A 17,342-nucleotide genomic window follows, 5' to 3' on the forward strand; every position below is an offset into this window, starting at 1 on the left:
CACGCGGGTCTCGGGGCTCTCTGGCCGCATGCAGCAGGCAGCCAGGCCTCACGTGCTGCTGTGGGGGCAGAGGGTGGCTCGTGCTGTCATCACCCGGAAGGCAAAGGGCATCTGGTGCCTCTGAAGCTGCAGTGGCTTGCAGGGCAAAATCTGTCTGCGCCCGCTTGTTCTCATTTCCAGCTCCACAGGCTCCGCGGGCTCCGACCGCGACGCCTCGCGGCACGCACCAAGGCAAAGGCAAAGGCAAGCCCCGGCAGCTTCTGGCTCCAGCCACTCTCAGGCTTGGGTTCTTTCTCTCTCCCTCCTTCAGGCACTCGGGCAAACCATCCTCATCGACCAGCAGCTGCTAGAGAGGATGGAGCAGCAGTGGCAGCAGGCCGAAAGGCAGCTGGTAAATAAGCATTCCCCACTCAGGCTGCCTGTGTGCTCCCCGATGCAGCCCCAGCTCGCACAGCCACGTGCACGGCCTTGAGGATGCAGCTCCCCGCTGCTATGCTCGGCCACAGGAGCGGTGCTCTGGCAGCAAAGAGCCTCGGCCAGCTACACCCCCAGCCGGGGGAGGCTCCCGCCAACCAACATCTCCGAGCTCTTGCTGTCCTCTTCCTCCTTGCTCTTGCTGGGGAAGCCTCAGCTTGGGTCACTTTTTCTCTGGCAGCAAAAGGAAAAGGCCCAGCTGGTGGACCTGCCATGCTGTGAGGAGAACGAGCAGGATGGGCCAGCTGAAGAAGAGCAGCTGGGTGCCCGTTGCACCGCCAGCCCTGAAGGCCTGCGCAGCTGGAGGTCGGAGCTGAGGAGACGGTGAGAGCAGAGCTGCTCCGGGCAGCCGCTGCGCCAGCAGCCTGCTCAGAGCCTGCATACGGAGGCGCTGCCCCCGCCTGGGAAGGGCTGCCTCTCCGTGCCCCAGGGCACGCGCAGCGCTCTCCTGGCGGCCCTGAAGCACCTTCGCTGCCCCCCTTGCTGCCCCGGGATGTCCTTCCTTAGCCCACGCCAGCCTGGGGACGGAGGGGCACTCCTGTCGCTGGCCAAACACTGGTGGCCGCCCCAGGTGCTCTGGAGGGGCTCCCCAGAGCTGCTGGTGGGTGAGCAGCCACCTTGCAAGTGTCGCCTGCCTGGCAGCTGTTGCGGCCCAGGCAGAGCCCAGGGCAAAAGGGCCTCACTTGACATTCCCACCCATGCTCAGCTGGCATGTAGGACAGCCGGCAGAAAGAGTCGGGTCCTTTGTGCTGGAGCTCTTCTGGCAGGCAGGGCTGTCCTGTCCTGGCAGTGCCCGGCGGACATCCCCAACTGATTGCGTTGCACAGTGCTGGCCAGCAGCCCAGGGAGCACAGGGGGAGTGGGCAGAGAGCTCGTCCTGCCCTCTGAGCTCTTCTCCTTTCCTTCTCTCCCTTCTCTCAGCCTGCAGAGCAAATGGCAGCTCCTGCAGCCTGCAGCACTGAGGAGATTTCCTGCCAGGCTGACCCAAAAAGCACGCTAAGCTTTCCTCCCCTCCAGACGTGGTGCACACGCACCAGTTTTCCAGACGCAGCCATGGTCTTCCGGTACAGCCTCGTGGAGACAGACCTATTATCCAAGCGTGCCTGAGTCAAAGGTCTACAAGGCAAAGCAGGTTCTGAAACGGCTGGGGCTTTTAAAGCTATTGTTAGCAGGGGCACAAACCTCCAAAATTACCAACTGACTGCAGAAAAGCATTTTTAAAGCAGCCTTTGATCAAGCTGTTAAAGCCATACAGTACTCACCATGTGGTTGCTCATAGTGAATTGAAAGCCTCTACCGTAGAGCGTTTGAACGGGACATTTCCAACCGAGGAGTGGAGATACGGAGAGCAGGAAACACTTTTTGCTGCCCTGAGGGGTTGTGCGAGTTTATCAAGAGCTGGAAGCACAGCTTGCAGCGACCTGTCAGAGCCCGGCCGTGGCCATGAAGCCTTTCAGCTCGGCGAGGGCTTGGGAAACTGCCCATGGCATGTGTTTCGAATGAGAGACTCTGCTCCCCTGTGCTAAAAGGGAGACCACGTCAGGGTGCCTCCAGCAAAAGCGAGAGCTGAGAAAGGTTGTGAGCAGACTTTGACAGAACGACCGGATGACAGGATGACAGAATGGCCGAGGTTGGAAGGGACCTCTGGAGATCATCTAGGCCAACCCCGCTGCTCAAGCAGGGTCATCTAGAACACGTTGCCCAGGATTGCGTCCGGGTGGGTTTTGAATCTCTCCAGGGAAGGAGACTGCAACCTGCGCTTACCTTCACCAGCCTGCGGTGAAGGCCCTCAGCATCCTGTGGTATATGCTATTTTGGCTCTTGGTCTTCTGCTCTTGATCTGATAGTTCCTCATGCCTTGCCGGAGAAGAAACACACTGCAGGTCTCCTCAGTGCTCAACGCCCAGCGTGCGGCTGCTTGTCGCTGTGCTTGTTGGATTCGCTGGTCGGGGCCGTCCCTTCTAGTCCTCCTTTCCTTACAAGCACCTGTTTGTGACTACACCTGTATTTGTACAAAACCTAGAACGTACCACTTAGGATCCAATCTGTATTCCAAGAGGATCCAATCTGTATTCCCTTGGCCAGGAGAAAATCCCTGCCAACAGAAAGCTTTGCCATGCTAGAGGAGTGAGAGGAAAGCTTCCAAATCAGCTGCTTATTCGCTGTCCATCTGTTGCCATAGCCCTGTTGGTCTGCTAGTTAGTAGATGCTGTGCTGTTATGGCCAGGCCGAAGCTTGCCTGCCAGATCTCGACGCCGGAACTTGAATTGGGAATTTCCTTTTGAAGATAGCACCGCTGCCCCACCCAGTGCTGGTGGATAAACAGCGCAGAATTTGCAGCAACTCACTAATGGCTGTGCACAGCATGAAAGGATGCTGAAGGCTGAAGAGAGTGGCTTTGTCTTTCTCCTAGCGAGCAGATGCGTTGACCTTGGAGTAGTGCCCTGGGGGAAGGTAGTCGCGCGTGAAATGAACACGTCAGAGTAGAAATGTTGTGCAGCCCGATGGGCAGAGATCCTTGCTCAGAGCTTGTGCAAGACGGGAGCTTGCTGAAGCTGGGTATAAAGGCAGCAAGAAGCAGAGAGAGAAGCACATACTGAGCGCACAGCAGAGCAGCGCTGTGGCCGGGCACGTGCGTTGCGTCCTGCCTTCCCCAATGGCCTTTGGGCATCGTTTACAGCCAGGAAGAGCGTTAGCGCGCAGGCAAGTGAACGACTGCTCTGCAAGTCTCCTGTTGACTCCGTGTGCTGTACTGCATCGTAAATGCCATGTTTCTGACTCGGAAGAGCAGAGCAGCCTTTCAGAAATGGTTTTTCATTTTGTCTGGCTCCTTAGTTAATGCCTTTGCCACATCGGGAAAGTTACCCCTTAACAGAAGTTTTGAAGAGCCTTTTGCACTCCCAAACTTTTCCAGTGTCTTTTCCTGGGAAGACTACACCCTGGCTGACTGGCAGAGCTTCGTGGGCAGGAGTCGAGACGGAGCCCAACTGCGGAATCTCACAGCCAAAGCCCTGCTCATTGCGGCATACTCCTGTAGCCTCATCTTCTCGCTCTTCGGCAGTGTCCTGGTCTGCCACGTTGCGATCCACAACCAAAGGATGCACTCTGCCACCAGCCTGTTCATCGTGAAGCTGGCCGTAGCTGACATCATGATGACACTTCTCAACACACCTTTTACGCTGGTAAGAGTGGGACAGAGACCCCTGACTATGGACCCATAGCTATGACACATTGGCATAACTGAAGGCTCCGCCTCAGGGTCTTATGACATGAGCCCTCCTCCTCCTCTTTCTCTCATTTGCTCCTGCTGCAGTGCCCTGGCATATGCCCTCTCACCTGCTGTCCCACGCCTTCAATTGCAGTGAGGAAGTTGCGCGGTGCCTCTGTCTCCCAGATTTCCCCGAGCCAGCTGCCCTCTACTGGGAGTATCTAGGCTTAACAACCTTCATTTTGCTCTAGGTCCTGCCGCTTGTCCTCATCTCTGCTGCCTACGTGACAGTGGCCAAGAAACTCGGGCTGCGCCATGTCATGGGGGATGGCACCCCTGAGCAGTACTTTGCCCTTCGCAAAAAGGCGGCGACCACTATCAAGATGCTGATGCTCGGTGCCATCCTCTTTGCGGCCTGCTGGTTTCCCTTAAATTGCTACGTTGTCCTCCTCTCCAGCCAGACCGTGCGCACCAACAGTGCCTGGTACTTCGCCTTTCACTGGTTTGCAATGAGCAGCACCTGCTACAACCCTTTCCTCTATTGCTGGCTCAGTGACAGTTTCCGATCGGAGCTGAAGGCTTTGCTCAACGTATGCAGGGAATCTCCTGGCCCTAGAGAACAGAGGCTTCCTTCCACAGCCCCGTCCTACCGACTAGCTTGGCCACAACACGGCAACTTGAAGAACTTACGTGGCCCCCGTGCCCTTCCATCAGCCTCCAGCCTCCAGCCAGCAAAGACAGACATCTCTTCAGTGGAGCCGACAGTCACTGTGAGATAAATAGTGGCCCTGGGAAAAAGTAGAAGCACTGTACCTAGGTGTGGCTAGAGCTAAAACAGTGCGAAGACGGGGAGTCCTGCACTCCTACTAGTGGCAGTGCCAGCACGCCGGATAAAACCAACAAGCCCAGCTCTGGCAGAGGTAACGGGAAGGAGTTACATCTTTGATGCTGGCTGATAATAAAAGGGAAGGAAGCAAACTCTTGGCAGGAAGGAACTCTTCTTATGTTTGTCAAATGGCCTTTGGCTCTCTTTGCAGGACGGGCTTCTCTGCATCTGTGCCCCTAGGTTATCTGCGTGAAAAACAAGAGAACTGGGGCCTGTTCTTTGCACAGAGGTCAAACCTGGGCTTGTGACTACAGCAAGTGTTGGCAATGCTGTATCGCCCAGGATTTTTCTTCCATCTTCTGGCCATGAATACTCAGAAGGCTTGTCTTCAAATAGAGCCAGAGAAAAAGAAAGGACATTCCAAAAGCTGTATCTTGCCTTGCAATGGAAAGAAACTAGTTTCCCTATCCTGTGGCAATGAGTTGGAGCGGCACACGAGGGAGCCCACTTCCACGTTCAACTTGTAGCAGCTAGCGACCAAGTGAGAAAAATCGCCTGGTCTTTCAATGACTGTAGATGAAAAAAGAGAAAGTGTTCTTTGCAATGTCCTGCAATAAATGCACCTTTGTGAAATCGTGCCAAGGCTTGGCAAGGTTTTCACACACAAAAGGGAACACAGCAACTGCCATTTCTTGCAGCTAGCCTCTCCTTCCACACCTCTGCATGTCTCACTTCTTCTGTGTCCCCTTGCTTTTTCTGTCACAGGTGCTGCGAGTAGCGTTAAACTCGGTATGCGTCAGTAGCTTGAATTCAGGATCGTGTTACTGCTTCTGTATTAAGCACCCAGGAGCCAGAGCATTTCGTGTGACTGCTGCGCAGGTGCAAAGCTTTCTTCCTACCTGCTTTGACCTTGTAGGCCAAGTCCCAGTCAATCCCTTGCCATTTGCAATATGTCAGCAGGAGGACCCCAACGTGGAGGGCCCGCGATCCACGCTCCCCAAGCTAACGACAGCACAGCCTGACTCTTTTGCAGCGAATTAGTCTTTGGGAACGTGGACTATCTAACAAAACTGTTACCGTGCACTTAGAAGAGAAAAGCAGCGGCGCGATATTTTTAGAGCCGCACCAACCTTGGATGTAGTTTAAACTGCTCTAAATGAAAACAATTCCTTGTTTCAGGTGCTCAAGATGTAGCCCATGTGAGCAATATCAGTTTTAGGTTGATACAGGAAAGCAGGTGAAAGAAGCCGGGACCTAAGCCCATTTCTGCTCCGGAAGAAAGAGAGGTGCAGGAGTGTTGGAAAAGGCCCCTTCCAGCAGCGTGGGAAGTTAGCCCGTCCCTTCCAAAATCTTTCCCGTGAACATTATCCTCTCATGTTTCCCCTCGCCTCTTCCTTCCTTGTAATCATGCAGCTCTGACTTAATTTCAGAGTCCCTCGTAACCCTGCAGCCATCCTCGCCACTTTTGAACCCTTTTAACTTCTCTCTTGGGTACGTCAGTGTTTCCCCAAGGGAAGGGAAAAGGTGCGTGTCCATATATGTGCAAGGGCTGAAGCAACAACATAGCGGCTGCGTTTGGGTCCCTCTGTCCAAAGAAAAACTGTCCGTGCTTACATGCAGTTTACAGGAGCAAGTGCTCACTCGGTGGCAGTAAAGGGGAGGGCTGAGAGAGCTGAAGAGAAAGCTCTCTCTCAGAGAGGGAGGGAGTGTATGACAGGGGCAGGCAGCAGGATGGGGATTGGGACACAGAGACAGGACACATGGAAAAGTGGTGACACGAGGAAAGGAGATATCTGGAGCCTATGCTGTCATCGTCCCACCTTACCCTTGTCACAGAGGTTGTGAATTTTGAGCCTAACCACGGTGATGATGGCATACTTGTTGTTTTGTACTTATTAATAAAAACCTTGAATTAACAACAACAGAGTTTTACTCGTAATGTGATCTTCTACTGTGATCCTTCAGAGCATTTTCGCTCCTGTGAAGGAACATGCGGTGCTCATGGCGCCAGCCAGATGAGCACTCCAGTGGGGTCTCTCATGTCGGCATCACCTGCTGGCTGCGAAGGGCTGAGTGAGCTCACGCCTCGGTCACTCCCACTCAGAAAACTAATGCAAGGAATTTCCAAAATACGACTCTGCTGCTCTCAAGTCCATCACAGCGGTGAGGAATAAATCTTCCTTTGCATTCTGGATGCATCTCTCTGTGCTTTAAGTCCTTTCTTTGTTTCTGCTTCCGTTTCTTCCTTCCTTCCTTTCTTTCCCTTCCAGTACACGTGGTGCAGTTGCTCTCAAGCATGTGCCCATGTGACGCCTAGAAGAGCTTCTGGGACTGGAGTCTCGTATTTAGCTTTGTGTGGGACTAAGGGATTCTGGTGTGGACTCAGGTAGGATGTTCTTTCTGAAGCTGAAGGGAGCCTTTTGCCATCTAAGGGAATATGCTCTGTCTTTGGGTGCAGTTATCATCCTCTGAGTAAGCACATATGGAGAATCTTGCCAGAACGCCAATACACAAAACCCTCGGAGGTCCAGGCACCCACGTGCTTGCTCCAGCTAGCTCGGAGCAGGGCTCCCGCAGGCATAACCCTGGATCCTGTCCCCCAGCGCTGACCGCAGAAAACCTCTCTCCTCCCAGTTCCGCCCCATGCCCCACCGGATCCAGGCAGAGAGGAAGAATGACAAGTCCAGTGAAGTGCAGGCGACCAGAGAGATGGACCTGCTACAAAGAGAAGAGGAGGTGCATCGGACGGAGTTCCTGAATGCTCTCATCGAGGACTGAGCTGAAGGGGCCCAGTACAAGGCAGAGTTTTAGAGCAAGCAGGACACGACAAGGCAGGAGAAGGACAAGCTCACGGTGAAAGCAGTTGAAGCGGTGCCCTTGCCAGCTGATTTGTTTCCCTGCCTGTATTTCACACGCTGTGCTGTAATGTACCTAATGCGCTACAGGGAAACGTCTGAGGAGCGTTTGCTAATTATGTATTCTTCATTTGCTTCCTGTCTGACTGGGGATTCTGGAGGAAGAGTTTGCGTCCAGCAGCGCTGCTGAAATCAGTGGGGGCTGTGCTTTGAGCCCAGGCAGCGCAGTATACAGCTATTGCAACAACATAACACCCTAGGCAATTTAAAGTGGGCATCCGGACTTTGTGGGGATGTTTGCATCCTACCTCAGCTGGGCTGCTGATCAGAGGCATTCCTTTAAAATGTAAATAAGGTTATTTACACCGCCTTCAGATGCCATCTTGGTGCATGCGAAAAGCTGGTCGGAGTGACGAGGGAATGCGGCGGTATGTGCACGGGGCAGAGATCATCTTCTTCCATTTTGCCTTCTGTGTGTATATTTGTCTGCTTGGTGGAGCTTGACTTCTTGTTCCTTACATATTGTGCAGGGATGTGCAACCATCAGACCGGTGGTTGAGTAATTCGCCTTGGAAAGACAGATTAGCAAGAAGGACAGTCTGTGAGAGGACTTTGGTGTGAAAAGGGACTGGTTACTCTGCAGCACCGTCAGCATCATGCTGTCGGGAGGCTTTTCTTTTCCCTACGGGGATATAATGCATCAGGGCTCAGTGGGAGACATTATGGAAAGGGAAGATCATTTTGTTTCGTTTGACTTTCGAAGCAAGCGGATTCTCCCCACTCCCACTCTCATACTCACAGCTTCACAAGCATCAAGACTGGCTTGGCCAGCATCACTGGTGTGTGATGCAGAGGTCAAGGGATGCTGGCTGCTGAGGCATTACGCCCCTCAGGTTCCTCTTGATTGACAACAAGGAATTCGTTTTTGGACAGACCTGTAATATTCTCTAGGAGACAACAATTATTAAGTTATCTTCTCCCTCAGAATCTTGCTCCTGCTTCCATTAATCTTAGGCAAAGGCACTGCCTGCTGTGGCCTCATTTGGAGCATCCTCATAGCTACAGACCGTCTTCCTGTTGCGGTAAAGGAAGGGGAATGGTATGTGCAACGTACTGGAACTCTGTTGCTCTCCTGTTGTCATAGCACAGGTCTTCTGCTGCCGTGTCATCTAGGTTGAGGTCTTATCAAAGCACTGGTCAAAGCGCTCTGCCCTGATGTAAAGAGTGTGTTAGCCTGTGTTTAGCAGTTTGACTGCTGTCTGTCATGTCTGTCATGTCTACTTTTTAACGGCTGCCAACGTTCTGCATCGAGTAGAGCTTATTAAGTCGCCTTCTTCTTCTTCCTGAAGCAACTGGGTACAGTATGCAGGAAGATGTTGCCCACTGCCCGTTCCAGGTCGATGTTCCTGGCACATTTATTTTACCTCCTGTGGCACTAGGGTATAGCTATTCCTTTTCTTTGACAGATACTGCAAAATTAACATGCAAAAGCCTCAGCCAGTGACCTAAAATACTGCCTAGACATCATCGGGCTTACCCGATGCATCACTGTGTCCATTAAATGTGAGACGTACAGGACAATCAATTCCATTCCTAGTCTCTCTTCATCCAACCCAAAGTTTCTGTGGGTTTGGCAGTCAGACGGGCAAGCACTTGCTAATGCCTGCGGAGGTCAGATCCTTGGAGCCGCCAGGTTCTCGGAAGGGCTTAATTTCTCTTTTATCGGCCAAGGACCTTGGCTTGTCTTGCTTTGTGTGTGTGTGGGGGGGGGGGGTTTGTGTGCGTGCACGTGTGCGTGCGCGTGTGCGTGGGTGTGCGTTTTCAGTCCTCTACAGAAGACATGCCTGCTCAGCAGGTTTTGGTGTGACAAGATCTACATGACACTGTTTGCATGTTGTCACACGAGCCCCTTAAAAATACTGCCTTTGTTTTACTCTCGCCTTTAGGTCGTTGCAACCACAGCCCTCCTGGAATTCATCTAAGTCTTACTCAGAGGTGAGAAGCATCTGGCAGGAGTACAGCTGCAGAGCTGCCTTCTGCTACCTTGTGATCTGGAAACAAGTAGCTGGTCAAAACTTCAGCGTAAACCAGCCCAAGTTCCCAAGCTGCTGGTTGCAGCAGCAAGGGTCTGCACGTTCGTTCTTTGTTGTTGGGGTTTTTTTGGTTTTGGTAGTGGGTCTCTCAGAAAAATACAAAGACCGCGTTGTACTTGTGAAGAGTCTGTAGTCTAAGACGTGCAGAGCTATAGGCCTGCGTGCTCCTTTGGGGATTTGCAAGGTCGAGAGCCACACTTCTGCTGGAGCTGCACACTGTACAGTTCCAGCCTGGAGCCCCCTCAAGTGTGTGCTACAGCTAAGTAGGTATTCAATTTGGGTCCCCTTCTCCCCTCCCCCAGGAAAGGCACTCTCCTCAAACTTTATGTGCTGTATCTCTGGGAGAATGAAAAATTTGGTCTACAAACTTTATAAAAGGCCTGCCTCTTTTCTGTTTTTTCAGGATATTATAGATGATGACTCCGACGTAGAAGGAATTCCAGTTGTTCCTTCTTCCAGAGGAAATCACAGGTTGGTACGTGTCTTTTGTTAAGAAGTCTGCCATGACTGCGTTACTTCTGATTGCGAAGCAGTAGAATCTGGGGCTGGGGGTCACTCTTTGGACAAACAGATTTTCAAAAAAATTCAGAGCAGTGTTTAGAGAACTTAGATGACCTTTGGTTACCTACTGATGTGCATGATCTCCATGTGACAGGAAGCTGATGTGTTGACTGAGAGAAGCTAGGGCAGAGTTTCACACTTCATCAGTATGTGTAAAACTGGCTCCCTCTGCACACTGCGATTTCCATTCATTCTTAAGCTCTGTACTGATGGAGCAGATCGGAGTTAAAGCTGCTGGAACATCTCCTATTTGAGAACTGCACTTGGTAACTTTTTCTCCCCCTCCCTTCTCCTCTTTGTATATTTCAAGGTTGCCCACTACATCTTCACTTAGTAGAAGGGCTTCACAAAGCCAAACATCTCGAGGAGTTGAATTCGACTCAGAGGAGGTAGGGGATACAGTGGTCTTCTCTCTGTCTAGTTCTTGTCCGTGTCTTTCGTTTACTGTTTTACAGCTGCTTGAAGAAAGCACCTCAGAATAAACTGGCGTGGTTTTTTTACTAACAGCACTACATTAGGGCAAGCAATTTTTAATAAAAACAGGTGCAGGATTGTCACACATACGTAAGGCTAGAAGGGACCTCAAGCAGATAGCCAATCTGTTTTTTCCCCTCACTTCTGGATGTCTCGTTGTCGTTCCTGAGAAGTGTGGAACAGGGGAGGCTACTGCATGCTATGGGCAGTCTGTCCGCGTGCTTGGCTATGTCCTTTGACTTATTTCCTGGGCTCTTAATCGCTCCAAATCGTGTGAATCCTTTAGAAAACCAACACACCAAACAAACCCCTGTGCCCTCAACAATTCAGCTGCCCGTTCTTCCCGTATGTATGGGAACTGCCGGGAAGAGTTTACTCTGCAATCAGTAAACGGGTAGCATGTCCTTTATTCCCAGCTTTACACTGACTACAATACAGGCTCTGCTGTAAGCACTCTGCTGCCTGTTGTCATGGACTCTGCGGTTGTCCTGTGTGGCCGGGATCCCGGCCTTAGGGATGTCAGACGTTGGCAGATTATGTGAAATGTTTCTTCCTTCTGCCCACTCTACTGTCTGTTGGTACCTGAAATACAAAGCTGCATGTCTTCCTGAATGTACAAAAACAGTACCTTGATTCTTGCATTTCTTATTACCTCATGAGGTGTAGATGAATATGACTTCATCTGAAGTATGTTCTGCCCCTAATGACAACATTTTGCTAATCTAAAGAGGAGCTCCCTCTCTGTGGCTCGGAATGCATGACAGTTTGAGTAATGCATATCTATTTGCAAATTGCAGGAGGAATTTGACCCCTTCAAGAGCACTGCAGCATCAAGAAGAACTAAATGATTTCAGGCTCGCTAGATCAGAGAGGCCACTGAAGGAAATGGAGAGCAGTATACGAAGCATACCCTGTACGATGTTTTTCTGTAAACGATGGTTTGCCTTAAATCTCCACTTCTGTGGCATGGCTTAATTTGGTGGCACTGCATTCAGTACGATGTGTGTGTCGCATTACTCGATGCAGAGAGTGTCTAACATTTTACAAGCTTTTTGAAGAAGTACTGCCTGAAACTGCTAATTCTGTGTGAAGCTTCCAAAAGCCTTTCAGATGCTTTTTCAGATGGGAATGTAAACAACAGAGTCATATCTTTTATAGAAAAGGTCATTCTTTTGGGACTTGAGTTTTCCGGAGGAGTAAATTCAGGGTAGGATGCAGGTATGGAAAAGGACATGGATTTGGCCAGAACAACGAACTTTGTACTTATTTGCAATTTTGGTACCGTTACAGTTCAAAACTCTAAAGAGTAGCAATTTGACCCAAAGATACCGTACTGCCCAGAGTGTTCAGGGTTAGCACTGGAAAATGTGGTGGTACTTCCAGCTTCCCGGGAGAACTAAACCCATGACTTCTGCTCCGTAAGCCCTAGACTTCAGGCTGAATTGCATTATCAGCTTCCTACCCTTCTAAATAAGATGCAGGGGCTGGAACCCTGCAACTGTGCAAGGAATGCTGCTTGAAGAACTAAGGAGTTGAGCCAGGAAAGGGCAAGACGTTGCCTCCTACTTTCTCTTAGTTGATGGTTTCCAGCTCTCTCTTACCGCGGCCCTCCTGAAGCGTCCTTGCTGTTTTTCCAAATACTTCTCCACACGAGACTTTTAACACGGAATAGTGTGTTGACAGCGAGGAAACAACTGCTATTGGACCTGCTAGAAGAGCTAGACCTGCTGCTTCTTTGCCTTTTCTCTCCCCCGCCACCTCAAAACAAAGAAGTGCCAAGATGTCAAGGCTGCAGCCTGTGGAGCTTTTCCAGGAAGAAGCCAGAAGAATTTATCAGCTAAGCCCCCAGCACGTCAGAGACGCACTAAACACAGCGAGGAGCAGCAGCCATGCTTTTGCGTTGTTTTGCCTTCTCCCCCAAAGGTAGGCGGTTGCCCGTCGTGTTGCTGTCTGTGGCTCTCGCTGAATGTGACTGTTGCTACTTGGTCTGCCAGCATTCTGCCGAAGTGAACTTAAAGGAGGCTCACGCTTCCCGAGGACTTCTGTAGCAATGATCAAGCCTTTGGAATTCCTAGGGTACAACTCAGTTAGCAATTCCCAGAGCAGTATGCTCACTTCAGGTTTTGGGACGCAGTTTGGTACTCTTAATGAAGGTAAACAGTAAGAGCTGTCAAAGCCATTAGAATAATAACCTATGCACTAGACAAGCGGCTGCCTTTTTTGAGCTATCTGTGTTAAAGAAACAGTGCGTGTCACTTGTATGGACTGCATTGAATCAAAGGGAATAAGATTTTAATGTGCTTTGCTTCTTTATGTTGCTACCCAAATTACACCTATTTTGTTAGAGACTGGAGACAAATAGCTAATTCACTGCTTCATTAAGATCTTAAGGGGAGTCTGTCTTCTAAGGCTGCAGGCACATGCTGGGCAAAGACCTTTAGCAAAGGTGTCAGAAAGGAGTCATTTCAAAGTCTGTTTGGTTTGGTTTACCTTCTTCACAAGGATGTTGTTGGTTTTCTCCGTTAACTGTCAAATTCATAGACGGTACGTTTTTCTGTTAAACTGCAGCCGTTGTCAAATAGCCTGACAGAAGATAAAGACAGGATCTTTACTTTCAGAGGGGAAAGTGGTGTGCGTAGAAAGATATTTCTTCTAATGATCAACGTGCTTGTACAAGGACAAGACACTGTTTCTCCCTCACAGCACGCTGTTGTAAAAAGGATGCTTCTCGTTCGTGTAACTTGCAAGCCACCTTCCGAAGGAACCTCTTGGAGCCTCGAGGCACTGTTAGGCAGAGCGCTGCACAGGGCAACGAAGATGTGCTCAGAGCAGGGAGCTCTGAGGGACGTGAGGTCTAGGGAGAAGGTGAGGAGAGGCCACGGGGAGCCCAAGGCAGGGTCAGGTGCCCTTCCCAGCACTGCTGCAGGGCTTTGCTGTGCAGAGGCCATCAGGGAGTAGCTGAGGCGGGAAGACTTGCGCTCAGCAAGCCTGCGGGGCCTGGGCAAGGAGAGAGCACCTCGCCGCCCTGGCAGACCAGCTCCCCAGCCATCTGCCGTGGGCTGCGCTACGGCAATGCATTCAGCTTTGCTCCGAGAGAGCCTCCCGCGTGTTCCCACCATCGGCGCTTGGGCGCGTGTCCCTGGCATATTTGCATATCAAAGCCAGTTGGGTGGTTCTGGAGTTTCCCAGCAGCCTTTGCTCCCTCACGCCTCAGCGCTGCCGCTCACGGGTCACAGTGGCCTTGATCACGTTGCCAGGAGCTGCTGGTGTGGTGCTGCACTCCTTGGGCAACCGAGGAGGTGGGAGGTGGTGAGAGGGCCTGCTCTGCGGTTGCACCTTGGGACCTGGAGCAGCACTTTCACCACTTGTGTTTTCCCTTTGGCATCGCCGACTCAGAGCCTGTGGGCTCTGAGTCATCGTCGTCGCAGCCATGCTGCGTAAGGACGGGAGGACAAACAACCCCCCCAAGAGAGTCCGATTCCAGCTCCCCGAGAGGCACTGGCGCGAGGAGCTGGACTGCGAGAGCCGCGAGGCTGCTGCGGCGCTTTCGGGCGCAGCAGCTCCCTCGTCCTCTTCTGCGCTGCTCTGGGGGGAGCCCAGCCAGCCTGACGAGCACGGCCTGCCCCGCGCGTGGCCAGCTCGGAAGGCAAGGAAGACCTGGCTGAGGGGCCTGTCTTCTCGTCTCTGGCAGCTGGGCAGATGCTCTGCGGGTAAGAAAGTCCTCAGAGCCAGCAGCTCTCCACATGCCGCTGGGGATCCCTCCCTTGGCAGAGCAGGGCAGCCCAGCGGGGAGAGATGGCTGAGGGGCGCTCGGCCTGCCCCAGCCTCCTCGAGCAACATCCTAAGGGCAGGCAGGTGGCTTCCCCAGGAGGTACGCTGCCTGCCTTGAGTCAAGGCCCCTCCGAGGGGCTTCTTGGAGCAGGGAGCCCAGGCAGGGATGGAGGGCCCCTGCCCACAGCAGCCCTGAGACCCTCAGTGCTCCTGCCGGGGCAGCCAGGCACCGGCGCTCATACCTGGGGGTTTTGCACTCCTTCCGTTGCCAGCCAGCCAGTCTTGCTCCAGCAAGAAGAAAGGCAAGAAGGCCCAGAAGCCCATGGAGACCCTTGCTGCCATGTAAGCCATTTCTGTCCAGCTCTCTCCTACAGATCGTTCCCCCTGTTCCTCAGTGGACCCCAGCATGCCCTCGGGCTGGCCAGCCAGCCAGCCGGCACACACATCCTCCCCGCATGGCCCTGCCCAAAGCACACGCGCTGCACTGGGCCCCCATCCAGGCGAGGCACATCACAGCCTGCTCGAGCTCACCTCGAGCTGCCTCTCCTGGCCCTCCTCAGGGCTGAGCCTCAGCTCAGCTCTCCTCCTCCACCCGCACTGCCCACAAGGCCAGGAGAAGCTGGCCTGAGCCCCCCGGCAGTCGGGAGTGCGAGGCAAACTGTGGTGGCCCCAGGGCTGTGCCCGGCACACCAGCCGGCTGCACTTTGGAGGAGGCCTGAGTCTGTCATCTGCACCCTTCTGCTCACTGCCTTGCCCTTCCCGTCGCTGCAGCGTGCCCACGGGCCTTGTGGACGAGCAAGGGGAGAGCAGCACCAGTGCCTCCAGCCCAGTCAGCGGCCAACACCTGGTGAGTGAGGGCAGCCCCCGTCACACAGGTCTCAGCTGGCCCCTGCGGCGACACCCGTGCCCGCCTTGGCAAGCGGCAGAGCCCCCAAGCCCAGGGCACAGGGTCCCCGCTCCCCTCCCGGCCTGGCCCGGCTGCACCCAGCCTTGGCCTGCTGCCTGCTCGCCCTCCTGCCGTTGGCCAGCGGAGGAGAAAGGCAGCAGGCAGCTCAGTCCCAAAGGCAGAGAGCGCCTGGGCAGCAGTTGGGAGGAGCAGCTGTGGAAAGGCTGCCTTCCATGCACGTCCCAAACGCCTCCTGTTGGAGCAGGGGCTGCGCCCGGGAAGCTGCAAGCACCGCCGCAACAGCCCCAGCAGCCCTGGCTTGCCATCTGGCTCTGCCTGCCAGAGCCCCCAGCCTCCCTCGAGATCCATCGCCTCCACACCTTCTCTCCTTCCTCTCTGAGCCCTTGTCTTTCCCGCCCTTGTCCACAAAGGCCGAGGAGAGCCTCGACGCAGGGGTGCCCAGCCCTGAGGAAAGGGGCATGCCTTGTGGGGAAGACACCGGCGAGACGGGTAAGCCCCGAGTTGCCTGGGTGCCCACGCAACAAGGCTGGCACGACATGGGCATGCAGGGGTGCTGGGCTGAGCCAAGCAGCTGGCAGCAAAGGGCATCCCTTCCTGGACAACCTGGACATAGCCGTGAGAAGGCCTTGGGAGGTAGCGTGGGTGTGGGGTGCCCAGGATGCCTTGGGGAAGCGGTTTCCTGCAGCAGGGTTGACAGAGGTGACAAAAGATGCCCAGGAGAAGAGCCCCAACAGACATGACCCAGGCTGCTGCTGGCAGCGGGCAGTGCCTGCAGGGCGCCAGCACCCGCTGATCCCAGGAGGGATCTGGGGCCTGCTGGGGCAGATGCGCAAGCAGGGATCTGGGGGCTGCCTGCAAGGCAGGCCATGGGCAGACGGGTCAGGAACGGGAAGCCCTGCTGGGACTCAGCAAGGCCATCCTGCCCTGCTGCTGCTGCTGCTGTTTTCCTGGCTCCTCTGGTGCTTTGGGAAACTCCACGGCATTTGCAGCGCGTAGGGGAGGCAACGGCTGTGCTTGGCAGGAGCACCGTTCAGTTGGGCTCTCCTCTCCTCCCATCTTCCTCCTCGCCCCCCTGTCACAGAGCAACCCCCTGCAGCAGAAGGCTGTGCCTCGGAGCCAAGCTGCGACGAGGACATAGAGGCGGCCGTCCGATACATCTGCAAATACGTCAAGGACCTGGCCGCCTACATGGACCAAGCCATCGCCCTGGGTAGGCCGCCAGGGCTGGAGGGTGAGGTCTGGTGCACAGCGGGACTGGGCTCCCGCTGACGGCCGCAGAGCCAAGCGTGAAGGGAAGGCAGGGTCTTTTGTTGGAAGGGAAGAGCTTTCCGACCTCACTGTGCACGTGGAGAGGGAACAGAGGGTTGGCGGGTGCCCCCTGGCCTGAGCCCCAGGCTGGCAGCCCGCCTGGGCAGTTGACACCAGGCTCTCTGGCTCACCTGGTGCGCAGGACACGGGACAAAAGCCTTTCTGCCCGCGGCTTTGTCCTTGCCTGCGTGGGGGTGGAAGAGCTCCCCACCGAGGCAAGGAGGGCTGTCCACCGAGGCAAGGAGGGCTGGCAAGAGCAGGCCTGAACGTCTGTGCCTGCTCTTGCTGTCCTTGGGGGTTTTGTCAGAGGGCGCCCCATCAGCAGGCCCAAACCCTTGTGGGCTGCGGTGTCTCTTTTCACCTTGGGCTTTTTCCTTCCAGAAATGGAGCTCGCCAAAGGCCTTCAAGCCTTGGCAAGCGTCTTCAAGAAGACCAGCTCTGCAGAGGTAAGCTGGTGCAGATGCGCAGCTCCCAGAGCTCACCCCACAAACCCCGGTGCCCTGCTCCCTGGGCTCCCACTCCAGCTGCCCGGCAGCGGGCTTGGCCCTGCCAGCTTCTGCAGGCCTCCCGTCTCCCTCCCAGCAGGCTCTTTGCCGCCTGCGCCTGCCAGCTCCCAGCCCAGGCCGGCGCTTTGCTGCTTGCACGCGTGCAAGGCAAGCACGGCTAAGACACCTAGAAACAACCCCTTCCACATGGCCGTCTTGCTGAGAAGACTCTTTTCCTCACTCTTCCTCCACCTTTGAGAAGGTACTTCCCTGGTCTCGCCATGTCGTCGTCACTCGCAGCAACACGTGTTTTCTCGTTTCACAGGCATCCGTGCCAGCGCTGCAGCACGAGGCAGCCACCGAGGAAGGCCCTCGGCAAG

At 54.1% G+C, this 17,342-nt stretch overlaps 1 protein-coding gene and 1 pseudogene across 6 annotated transcripts in view; both read left to right on the forward strand.

Annotated features, from left to right (window-relative positions):
- MRE11 (MRE11 homolog, double strand break repair nuclease) overlaps window positions 1–17,342 on the forward strand; it is a 59,167-nt gene that overhangs the window by 30,269 nt on the left and 11,556 nt on the right. The window contains exons 17-20 of one of the 6 annotated variants that reach the window (XR_011138725.1): window positions 9,302–9,358; window positions 9,860–9,931; window positions 10,328–10,406; window positions 11,289–11,463. Coding sequence is in view for 5 of the 6 variants with exons in the window: in XM_068930459.1 (XP_068786560.1) it covers window positions 9,302–9,358; window positions 9,860–9,927; window positions 11,289–11,466 (303 nt within the window). In the remaining variant the exon portion in view is untranslated. Of the gene's footprint in view, window positions 1–9,301; window positions 9,359–9,859; window positions 9,932–10,327; window positions 10,407–11,288; window positions 11,482–17,342 lie in introns of those variants that run through there. The other 5 variants (XM_068930464.1, XM_068930459.1, XM_068930467.1 and 2 more) reach the window with 5 other exon arrangements.
- On the forward strand, window positions 1,412–4,808 carry LOC138065624 (G-protein coupled receptor 83-like; annotated as a pseudogene).

Source organism: Struthio camelus, chromosome 1 (assembly GCF_040807025.1).
Source record: "Struthio camelus isolate bStrCam1 chromosome 1, bStrCam1.hap1, whole genome shotgun sequence".
Taxonomy (NCBI): domain Eukaryota; kingdom Metazoa; phylum Chordata; class Aves; order Struthioniformes; family Struthionidae; genus Struthio; species Struthio camelus.